This window comes from Halyomorpha halys, unplaced genomic scaffold (assembly GCF_000696795.3).
Source record: "Halyomorpha halys isolate HHAL.00 unplaced genomic scaffold, Hhal_1.1 Scaffold533.1, whole genome shotgun sequence".
NCBI classification, from domain to species: Eukaryota; Metazoa; Arthropoda; class Insecta; order Hemiptera; family Pentatomidae; genus Halyomorpha; species Halyomorpha halys.
In genome coordinates, this window is record NW_027108067.1 from 403,576 (window position 1) to 415,750 (window position 12,175).

At 28.5% G+C, this 12,175-nt stretch overlaps 1 protein-coding gene across 7 annotated transcripts in view; it reads left to right on the plus strand.

Annotated features, from left to right (window-relative positions):
• Ack-like (activated Cdc42 kinase-like) overlaps positions 1-12,175 on the plus strand; it is a 54,327-nt gene that overhangs the window by 29,388 nt on the left and 12,764 nt on the right. Inside the window, exons 18-22 of one of the 7 annotated variants that reach the window (XM_014425791.3) lie at positions 2,301-2,383; positions 3,698-3,847; positions 5,036-5,108; positions 6,543-6,646; positions 9,757-9,813. In XM_014425791.3, coding sequence (XP_014281277.1) covers positions 2,301-2,383; positions 3,698-3,847; positions 5,036-5,108; positions 6,543-6,639 — 403 coding nt within the window. In that variant the 3' untranslated portion in view covers positions 6,640-6,646; positions 9,757-9,813. Of the gene's footprint in view, positions 1-2,300; positions 2,384-3,697; positions 3,848-5,035; positions 5,109-6,542; positions 9,652-9,756; positions 9,848-12,175 lie in introns of those variants that run through there. The other 6 variants (XM_067046454.1, XM_067046453.1, XM_024362091.2 and 3 more) reach the window with 6 other exon arrangements.

Genomic DNA, 12,175 nt, shown 5'->3' on the forward strand with positions numbered 1-12,175 from the left:
TGTCAAAATATTCAATATCTGGCATTTCATGGAGCCAAATTCCATTTATACTATTTACTATTCTTAATTTATTGCTTTCTTTTTTTTTTTTTTTTTAATTTTCTTGAGATAAAATATTTGATTAGCAGTTCCTAATAATTTTGTCGGCCTTTTTTTAAACCTTAGTTTAATATTATATTTTCCTATTTCTATTGAAAAAAAATTGATGTTTCCTAGTAAGCCAAACTGAGTAAGTTATTAGATTTATGTGAACTGATTACTTTGAGAAATTATTGTTTGAATTATCCATTGTTCCTGTCAGTAAAACCAAAAGAAGGAGAAGAATTTTTAATAATCAAATAAGAAACTAAAGCATTACTTTCGAAATTTGACCTCCAACCTGACATGTGGTGAGTAAAATATGATCGAGTTCAGTTTAAAAATATTTTTACAATAATTATAATATTGACTGTTATTGAATAAATACTTATCATTTAGTAATTTGTAGTTTTATTCAATAGTATAATGGAAATAAAAGTGATTTTTGTATTAATTATTTTTTTATTCGAATACGGCATAGTCACAAGGAAGGTAATTGATTCAGCTTGGCTTTTTCTAGATATGCAATGATTGGTTGATCTTACATATTGTATCATGTGTAAGTTCATAACCATTTGTAAGAAAAAAAAAATCCATTCAGGAAAAACCCCATCTGTCCTAAGGGGGGGAATGTACTTATGTATCAGTGATTTTTTTAGGAAAGTAGATGTCTATGAATACTCACACTTGGTTTAGTATCAGAGTCCCTTTTACCCCAGAAAAAAAATTAAGATTTCTGTTAATACATTTATTTACTTTTTATATATTTATATGCATACATGCCAAAGAGCTTTCTTGATATTCACTGATATAAGGGATAGAAGATTTTTGTGTGAATTTGTTACCTGAAATGTTAAGACTTCACACCACTATTATAATTTTCACTAGCAACCCACCAATGTGCTTCAGGGAACATACTAGTACATTTTGTCTCTTAGGATGGGTAAGATCTCCGTTGTTGGATTTTTATGTTCTGTAATTAATTATATTTTTTAATAATAATAATAAGAGATCAGTCCTTATAAGTACAGTCCATTATGAGTCATGGTACTGTGATTGATAGATAGCACATCAAGCTGTATTATAATAATAATAATTTCTCACAACAAACCACATTATTTTGGTAATTTTGAAGAAAGAAATACATGCCATTGAAAAAGGGATGCCATTTGATGACAATATCCACTAGGTAGTTGCCAAAAAAATATATAAATTATTTCTTAAAATGTTCTCATATTGAAAAGCATGAGATGAGATATAGAAGTTCTTGGCCTTGACCTGCAAACTTGAAAATGGCCTAAAAACAGTCCTCGATACATACAGGATTGTCAGAAATTTTTTAAATATATAGTACAATATCAGCTAGATTCCCTTGTCTTCTGGGAAGTAGATGCAATTTCAGAAATCTGAGAAAAATAAATAATAATAGATAATAAATGTTCGATGCCAATACCACCAATGGTTGTCTACATGCATCTGTCCAATGATCCCTGTCCAAACCCAAATCTTCAAGATCACAGTCCTCCCACCTATGCTTAATTACTTTTTTAACCAGTAGATTTATTTTTCAAAATAGTTAGGAAAATTACTATGTATGGATTAATACAATCAATGTCACGTAAGGTACAGCTTTGGCCTGAATATTTTGTTTAAATAAAATATAGTTCCCAAAAAAAGCTGTTCTTTTTTTTCAAAATTTTCAACTGTTCAGGTCTCTTCTGATCATCCATTGAATCATTACTTCCATTGATGCCATGGCTTATTTTAAATTTTATGTCAGTTTTCTGATAAAGCACAATTTACTCTACAGTCTATGATGAGGAGTGAGCTATTTTTTCAAAAATGTGTCGGTCTTCTGATTGAATAACGAAAATTTTAAACTAAATTTCTAATGGCGACAGAATTTTGATACTGATAATATGTGATTGGTTAGATATTAAAACATTTAATTGTTTTTACTTTTAGTCGGTTAAAGATAAAGATCATCAATTATACGTAACTAGGTTAGAAGTATTGTTTCTTATCTCTCATAGAATAGGTCAGTGATGTGTGATCAATATTATTTTAAACATCAGACATAACATATAATTTATAATAATAATTTATAACATAAGTTTACCTAAGAAATGAAGCTGTATTAGATATCATACCCCTAAATATATTTAGAGGTATAGATATTTCTGTCATATCTTAAGCATATAAAATTAAGCTATATTTTTCAGGTCCGTTGGCTGTCTAAATGAAAGGAAATTGTCTCTCCCTGACGCTCCATCATATAGTGAAAATGAAGAAGAGCATGTTCCTGGTAATACTTTATTTTATCAATTACTTTTTTATCAAATGTTTATAATTTTTAGTTTAATATTGATCCAGTAATAACATTAATATTTAGTAGAACATAACTACTCTTGCTCAAATAAAAAAAAAAAAAAAGATTAAAAATAATGAAATAGTTTGAGGGTCTTGTGTAGAGTATCTTGAGTAAAAATTATCATTTGCTTTTATAAAAATTAAAATGAGCAGATAGGGGGTGAGTTATATTTGGCAACTATCTGTTCAGTAACAAAAAAATTGTTTAGTGACACATATCTGTCTTACTTACTATTTAATGTTTTAATGGGTAATTTTGTGAAAGGAAAATAAAAATATTTACTCAAATACTGTAATTAATTTAACAAAGTATTAAAAATGTATATCTATATTAAGAATTAAACTTAAAAGTCCAAAGTGGAAAGGAATCTTCAGCTACTTCCTTTGTGCTATCATCAAATATACTACTACAAAGACTACATTTAAATCTTGTACATTTTGTAACGTATACCTATACTCTGCCATTCTGCAATAATCATAAAAAATAATAATGTATAAATTTTTAAAATAAAGTAGTTTAATAATTTCAGATATTAGATTACCTTTATTTTATTAGAATTTCTGCGAAACATTAAAGAAAATGTATATTAAGGAGAATCTTGTTGAACTTAAACAAATTTTTTTAACATATTTAAAAGAAAGTTGATAATTTATAAAAGTGCTAATTAAACATTTCAACAGAGATAAACTTATGAAAAAAAATTTAGAGAAGAGGTGGAGTAGTAGTTAAAATGTATATGAATTTTTTGAAATTTCATTTATCCATGAATAAATTGCTTTTGTAAAAAAAGGTTAGTGGGTTAAACTTTTGGGACTTCAATATTTTTGATGTCAAAACATGGTTTAAATGAAAAAATATTTAGACAATTACCGTTGCAAAATTCTCAAGAGTAGCAGGAACCACAATTAACAGGACTTAGAGCTGTACTGTATGGTGGGTTGAAAAGAACCACTTTACTTAGCTTGTGCTCTTTACCTGTTAGTTCTGGTATCAATTATTTTTCCATTCCTGACAGCTCTATAGCAGCAAACTAAACCTTTTCAGTTTTTTTTTTTTTTTAACGTTGCTCATTAAGAGGGAAAAATATGACCTTCCATCCTATTGAATCAAGGCTGACTTTTTTGACAGTGGTTGATGGAGTTTTGTCAAGGTGTATTGTCAGCATTTGAAGTTCACAGTGTTTTATTATTATTATGTTCCTTTTAGTGTTATAAAATTAATTATTGAATGATTAACATAATGTTTCAGAGAAAGGAAATGCTATACCTTTACCGCCTAGGGATTTAGCCAGGACTCGGACCTTGCTAGCAGGAAAGCCACGCCATGAAAGGAAGCATCCGCTGATTATTCCTACTTCGTCCATCGCTCATTCCATCGCCCTTTCTCAATGTAATCCTGGTAAGTATTATTTGCTCCATTTTTGATAAACTGTGGATCTAAGGTGGGTAGGAGTTCCAAATACCACATTTATTATATATTTATGTATTTTTATTATATATTTCTATAGGTTACTTATGAATCTATCTTTCTAAATCAAAAACTAGGTATCACAGACCTCCCCCCCAGCTATGATATTTTAGATGTAATCGGGTATACTTAAACATTGAATATTGTTTCCAAAAGAATCGTGTTCACAAACTTACTAAGCTATGATAATCAGGAGGCATGCAGGCTATTTAAACCATAAAATAAAGTCAGGATAATATTAGATTTATTACAGTTATTTACAAATGAGGTGTATTTTATAAAAAAGAGCTTATGGACAAAAGATGTTGATTATGAATCAGTATTAATTTATACATGGAATTCAAAGTGGCAATGCTGGGCTTTATTATAATTTTATTTGTTTCGCCATTCAAAATTACAGTGTTATCACTTATCTGATGTGTACGGTGGGGGCTTCGGCTTTACCTCCTTTATTTCCAAACTTCTCAACCCCCTTGGCTCCAGTTCTTCCTCAGGACCTCTGGCTCTTTATATCTGTTACCTTGCTGCTGTCTCTTACTAGAAACTGTACTCTCTGCTGCAACTCTGCAACCTCTCAAACCGTCTTGCCAGAATAACATATATCATCTCCTCCTTCCTAGATCTATTCCCTCCCCTTTAATTTCTTTCCAGTTATTTCATTGGTTGGTTTTGGGGAGGTGACCAGTACTTCACTCAGGAAACATAGTGGTGGCATCCAATCGTTTTTTCTCAAAAACACTTTCCTCTCTCCATTGCTTTTATGGTTTGCTGATAAAAGTACAGAGTGCTAGCCACCATGCAGGTGTTTGAACAGCCCCCCCCCTCCGCTCCACTAAAGGCTTTGCCTAGATGTTTTATTGTATGAGCCCTTTATACCTGCATATAGATACGAGTCAGCTACCGTAATTATTCAAATTCAGAATATCTTATAACTTAAATTACACTTAATTTCTTTCCAACACAGTTATTAATGCATGAATGTTTTGAATTCTCTCAATGTCATTTTTGTTCTATGAATTGTTAAATACAGGCTATTATAGTGGCTTACAGGTGAAATTTATTTTTTAAAACCATACAAACTTGTAATATATTTTGTTAAATTAAATTTTTTTTTATCAGCAGAACCTACTTATCTTGGATTAGAGGATGACCCACCACCTGAGAAGGAAGCAGCAGTCACAGATAAACCAACGTGAGTCATAGTTTGCAATATATATGTATTGTCCACCCGATTTATTTGATAGACAACAGATTATCAGGAAATCAGTCAATATCTTAAGCATTATGCAAGCTAATGTTTTGATGCAAAGATGTGGCTGGCTTTCTTTAAAAGTACAAATAAATCATAGGTACAAGAGATTTAAATTTATCTCTTGTATAGATGTATCAATCACTTTACAGGGCTTTATAGGGCTGAGTCCGATAAGAAGAGTCGAAATGTCAGCATGGCGAAATGTTGCTTACTAATAAATTGTTTTTCTGCTATTTTATACCTTTCTTGACAGCCACTTGGACCAACATCCAGCAATCAACTAAGTTTTTCCAATTGTTATTATAGCTTTGGTTATAATAGAAGTTATATATATATATAGTGTAATATTCAAAAATTATTAAAATAAAATAAATGGAATTTGATATTTTTTATCTTAATTCTCATGTCTAAAAGATAGCTTGGGTTAAAATGAAAAGCTTTAATATTGTAACAGATTGAAGAATTTTATTTAAATTTTATAATATTATAGACTCTTAATCTCAGGGCAGGTTTCTAGGCAATCAGAAACAGACACTTTACTACTAATAACACTTAAATTTAATTAATATCTCTTTTACAAAGGTATTCAATTTTAGGTAGAACAAAACTAACCAATTTCATAGAATCTTCTTTTGATAATTTTCTTTTTCTTGTTATTTAACAAACCAACACTTGCTGTAAACAATATTTCAACAAACAAACTCTAATGAAACAAAACCTTGGTCCTCTAAAAGTTTTCAACTCACTTCTCATCCACCGAAGTCTGTTGTTTGGTCCACCCTTGAGCTAGACAAAAGATGATGAGGACCTCCTCATCCAGAAAACATCATTCACCACCCATGCCTAAGCAACGAATGACTAAAAACCAAGTTTTCTTGGCTCTCGTTGTTAGTTCTCAACATGAATTCTTGCACTACAGTTTTGATTTTTTCCCTATGATTTCCTTTATGAATAATTTTCTTTAATATTTATTCTTAACTTCTATTTTTTCTTAAATGTATTGTAATTTCAATTATGATGGGAAGTTAAAATAAGTTTTTTAAAATATCTGAATCTCCTTAACATGGCTGTGATTCAACGAACTTTTGAAAGGACTTGCACTGCCATCTTGGTTTTGTTTTGAATAACATATTTATTATGGCCGATGAAAATTGGTTAGCTTGCTTTTTTGATTTAACACTACAAATAAACATGTTGAAATGATAAATTACAAAAAACCTACTAAAAATCATTTATATATAAAAAAATAACTATTTACTCATAAAAGAGGATATTACAATATATATTTTTAATTTGATGATCATTTTCTTTGCTGTTTATTCTAATTGCTGTATGAAATGAAGAAGCATCGATAAATACCTCATTTTCTTTTAGCGCCCTCAAAGAGGGTGAAGATGGCTTTGATGAACAGATAGCTAATGAGATAGATCTGCTGGACGACCTCGGTGAAGACCTTTCTACTCATGTTTGATCGCTGAGTAAACGATTAATGAGTCATTTTTGTAGAATATTACATTTTATTTTAAAGGAGATTTTAAAATAGTTAAAATTAAGCCATAATTTTGTTGCACAGATATAGTTTTAAGATTATTGGTATTAACAGTCGATACTGTATATAGTCAACTCTTATAATCATAGTTTGTAAATTGAACTTTGATTTTTTTAAATATTCTCTTTTGTGAAGTTATACAATTGGAATTATTTTTTTATTTGAAATTTTAGCATATCCAGTATTTTCCAATTAACATGTAAAGCACATTCATTAAGTTTATTTTTTGCCTTTTAATATTGGAATGCGTCAGTCGAAAATAGATTTTTGTACAAAAAAAAAAAAATAAAAAAATAAAAAATTGAAAATTTGATGAAAAATGTTGACATCAGAACTTTTACTTTATTTAATGATTAAAAATTGATATGTAATAAAATAAAAACATTGGGTTATGAATGTTATTTATTGATTATTGATCTCTTTTTTTAAAAAAAGAATTTAATATTAATGTGGTAATTTTGCAATCAATTATGAATAGTGGATTAGTTAAATTATTGTGTTCTTTATAGTTGCAATATGATGGAATAATTTAAATGAATAATATTTTATGATTTATAACGTGATGTGATTATCAATATTGCAAAAATGCGATGATTTTTATACTCATGTGTTGGTTTAGTTTTAGTTAAGGTCCTTTCTGTGATTGTGTTTACTGAACAAATTATTGTTTTTTTATTGACATATTTTTTGATGAAATCAAAATTTGCATTACCTATCTATGTTACAATTTATGTTACATTAATAATATCGTTTTTAAATAAATAATTTTTTATAAGTCTATTTTAAAAAGGTCTTTGAATTTTAAATATTTAATTTGAATTTTAAGAAATAGTTAAGAAGGTGAATAGCATTGTTGTAAATGCTTTCTAAAATTGAGTTCCATTGTGTAGCACTGCATACAATTAGAGGAAATTATCCATGATTTATAGTTCCATGACGTTTTACTAAGAGTTATATTATTCAATGTAATGTAGGGTTTTCTTAATTAGAATTTTTAATTATAGTTTAATAGATTTTTAAATTTATATAATGGAACATTTTATTATATTTTTTAAGATTAGTGTATCTTTACAATTGTCATCTTTCAGGGAATTACTTCTTTATGTCTTTGAATATATTGTGTTTAATTTATAATAATCAGAGTTGGAAATTTAAATTATCAAGAAATATTAAATGATGTACATTGTAACCTATATAACTGGGTTCTCACGGGCCTTAGAATTTTTTTATCATTTAAAGAAGCTTTTATTTTACCCAGTTTTCCAAATAGGCAGGTTTAAAATGACAGTTGTCTTATTTATAGAGAGTCCCACTAAGAGAGGTTGAAATGTACCATTTTTAATTCATAGAGGTAAAAATGTTTATAAAAAATGCATATTTTATGTTATAAGTATGTATTTTTATATTTGAAAATAATGCAAAACTTATGGCTTGTTGTTCACAATATGGTGAATTTGATCAAATAAGCTGGGATTATCAATATTTGATATCTCATAGTATTCATGTATGGTTTCTAGAGCACTTTTATTCATTTGTTTATCGTACAAAACCTTATATAGTACTGAATTTAGTCTTATTGGGTAAAGAAATCTTATTGAGTTTAGATAGCATTGGCATTGATTCATTGACATACTTACATTGTAAATAATATTCCCATATTTTTAAATATTTGTTTATAGTCTCAATCCTTACAAAAATCCCAAGAAAATTAACTTATTAGGGTATTTATTATAAGAATAAAATGTGAAGTTTATAATTTTTATTTATATGTTAAAAAAGAATTTTATTTTGGTTGAGAATTAGTTGAACTTGGTCATTTTAATTTAAATAAAAATTGTTTATCTTCATAATTATGCCTTTTATTATTTTCAGAGAAAACAATTTAAAATTTTAATTTCTTTTTATCAATTTCATGAATAATTATATAAAATAAAAATTTTACTATCAATACTATTAAAGTTCTGAATTGAAAAATTAACTTGTCAATTATAAGCTGTCCAGTAGTGTTCATTATACATTTATAAAACATGAATAAAAGAAACAACTGTAATCAAAAGTATATTCCTGCTAAAAGTGCCCGAGATGTTTGCTATTTTGATAAATTAATCATCTTATATCTGAACTGATTCTCTTTAACAATTATCTTTTCATTCGTGAACATTTGTACGAAATGAATTATTATAAAGAAAATATTAGACTATTTTTCTACATTTTGGGCTTAAGACAACAATGATAAGAGTTCTCAGAGAAAAAGACTTGTGGCACATTGTATGAATGCTTGTAGCAGCTAAATTTAGATCGTTTAGTCGATTATGTGAAATAAGTGAAGTTTCTTATTCAATCATACTCCAGAATTAATTATTGTAATATAAATTTCAATTTTTTTTTTTTTTTAAATGCTGTGTATGAAATTATGAATAACTTATTGTTGAGTAAAATGGAGCCAAATTATTATAAAATAACTAATAAGTACTTACTTGAATGAACTTGATAAGCTTAAGTTAGTTATCAAGAATTCTTTTTATATCGTTCTTATACTAGTAGACTATACTTTGTTTTAGATTGTAGAAATAGGCTGAAAATGATTTAAAGAAAAAGTTGTCTATTAGTTTGTTTTATACGCTATTCATTTTTATGTAATATAATATAAGTAATATAACCTTTTATAACATTAGTTATAGTTTTTAGAATGTTAAAATCTATGCCTTTTTTAATGCTTTAATTATGTTATATTTTAAAAATATTTATTCCATTGTTATTTGTAATTTCATCATTTTTTAAACTTTTTTTAATTTTTAGGGGATTGATGGTGTGTAACAAGATATATGTGTATATATATATATCTTGATTTATGGAATGATTGTGTGTAACGATTTATGTATCTATGATTTATATTTATGAATCTTTGTTAAATATATTTCTACTTATTGTTTATTTTCTGTAGTAAAATTTTATTCATTTTATTTTTCTTTCCTGTTTTTTGGTTAGTAATCCCAAATGATAGAGAATTGGTATTTGTTGATTAATAACATGTTACAGATATCGTGTACTATATCTTCGGCAAGAAATTGACACAATTATTGCATTTACAGTGCTATTTGTACATGAAGCATGATACAATTATTTGTAAACATTCTTTGAATATATTTTATTTTATATTATGAATATGAATATATTTTGATTTATTCTGCTGCTTTAAACTATTGGAGGTTATAATAATTATCTATTAAGTTATAACCAGTAGTTTTGAAAATTGTTACTGCATTGATTAGGCGTTCCCAGCCTTTTTTGGGGGACCAAGTTCTTTTGGTAGAAGTAGAAAAATGGCAGAACTCTTTTTGGTGGAAGTAGGTAAATGGCAGAACCGCTACATTATCATCTGATGGAAATAAAGTGATTGGTCTTTTCAGAAAAAGCTTAGTATGGTTAGGACACCTACACAACACCTTTGCAAAATTTGGAGAAAATCTGAAATGGTAATTATAAGAAGATGGTTGGGGGTGCGGTCAAAGAATAACCGTATTAATAAACAAATAAGTTAAAAAATTATTTATTAGTGCCAACATTTCGGCCAGCATTTCTAACATTCATCAGGGCTAAGGATAAAAAACAAGATAACAACCAATGAATAAAAGGACTTATATAGAATCATTAAAGTAAATACTTGTACAGGCTGAAAATAGATTAGAATAAAGTAATGAAAGAAGTGGGAAATAAAATGCATATATAAGTGATTAAATTTGTAAGTAAAACAATATAATTAATGGAATAAAAATATAAAGTTGTATAATGCAAAAACAAAAAAAAAACGAAATACGTAAATTTTTATTTAATAATAATAATTTAAAAATTAAAGTTATGGGAAAAATATATGTTACTAATGAAATATGTAAGTCAAATATTAGAATAAAGAAACAAAACATAAAGTTAAGTGAGACAAAGAAGTTTTTTTTTTTTCATAACCACCCATAGAATAAAATATTAACATGTGCAAATATAAAAATATATACAATAAGTGCTCAATCCTTCAGAAGTATTTAGAAAATATGATAATAAGAATATATATGGTGAACAAAACTAATTATTTGGGTAAGGCCAAATAACAAAAGAATAGAGAGGGCCATCCATAGCTCAGGTTGTTAGGCATAGGTCTATCAATCTGAGATCTGGGGGGGCACCGGTTCAACTTTGGGCTGGGGCGTTAACTTTTTTCATTGAGTGGAGGTCTCACAAATTGAAAAACTTGATTCCCCACCATGGTTAGAATAGGTTGGTCCCTTGTAGATAACCCCCGTATGTCACAAGGCTCTATAGGACTCCAATGGGAGTCTTGGGCCGACAAAAGTAGAAAAAAATAAATAATAGAGAACAAGAAGGAAGTAAAAGAAAGAAATGGTAATGTTCGAAACTGTTGAGCTGACATGGAATGACTCTTTTCTAAATTATTTTGTTATCTCATTCATTTAATTAACTCGGAAGAGGCTCATGGAACCACAGTTACTCATAGATGTAGATTTTACGCTTAAAGAAGTTTGTCGGGGGGTGCGGTCAGCAAAGAACAACATAAATAAACAAAACCATATTTATTTATTTTATGCCGACGTTTCGACCTGAGTTTCAGGTCTTCATCAGGGGTTGTGTCGTAGAGGAGGGAAAGATTACTAGACTAGGGAAAGATTCCAGTACTAATCTTTCCCTCCTCTACGACACAACCCCTGATGAAGACCTGAAACTCAGGTCGAAACGTCGGCATAAAATAAATAAATATGGTTTTGTTTATTTATGTTGTTCTTTGCTGACCGCACCCCCTGACAAACTTCTTCAAGGATTAATCTACGGTCAACTATCTACACCTCGATGTAGATTTTAGTTATTTATTTGGTAGTATATATGTTTTTTTCAATGATTGTTAGTGCATCATACTTATGAGTTCTTTTTAAGGTTCTGATTATGTCCTTTATATATTTCCAATACTAGTTACTTCTTTGGTATCCTTGAATAGTTGATGAACATGCAAATTTTTGTATACACTTCAGATAAACTTTAATAACCTCAATTCCTATTTTTTATTGAAATAGGATCATAGAGCTCCTTCTTTAAGTCTGCTTGCTATTAATCTCAAGTTTATTTCTGTTTGACATTGTTCTTCGAGAGAGGAGCAACCTAGATCTGATTTTATGAGGTCTGGTCTGTAGTCATATGGTTGAAAAGAAATCAAGCTTCTGTAGTATCTCTAACTTTGAAGTTGGCCACTAAGTTGTTGATCAGTATTTAATAAAATTTAGGGAGAACAAACTAAAGATTACTCCCTTTTTGGACTTCTAATTGAAAGCTCCATAGCTATAAAAAAATTACAAAACATGGCTGATGTTAGTGCATACCTGAGGGAGATATATTGATGCTGATGTTAGTGCATACCTGAGGGAGATATATTGATGCTGATGTTAGTGCATACCTG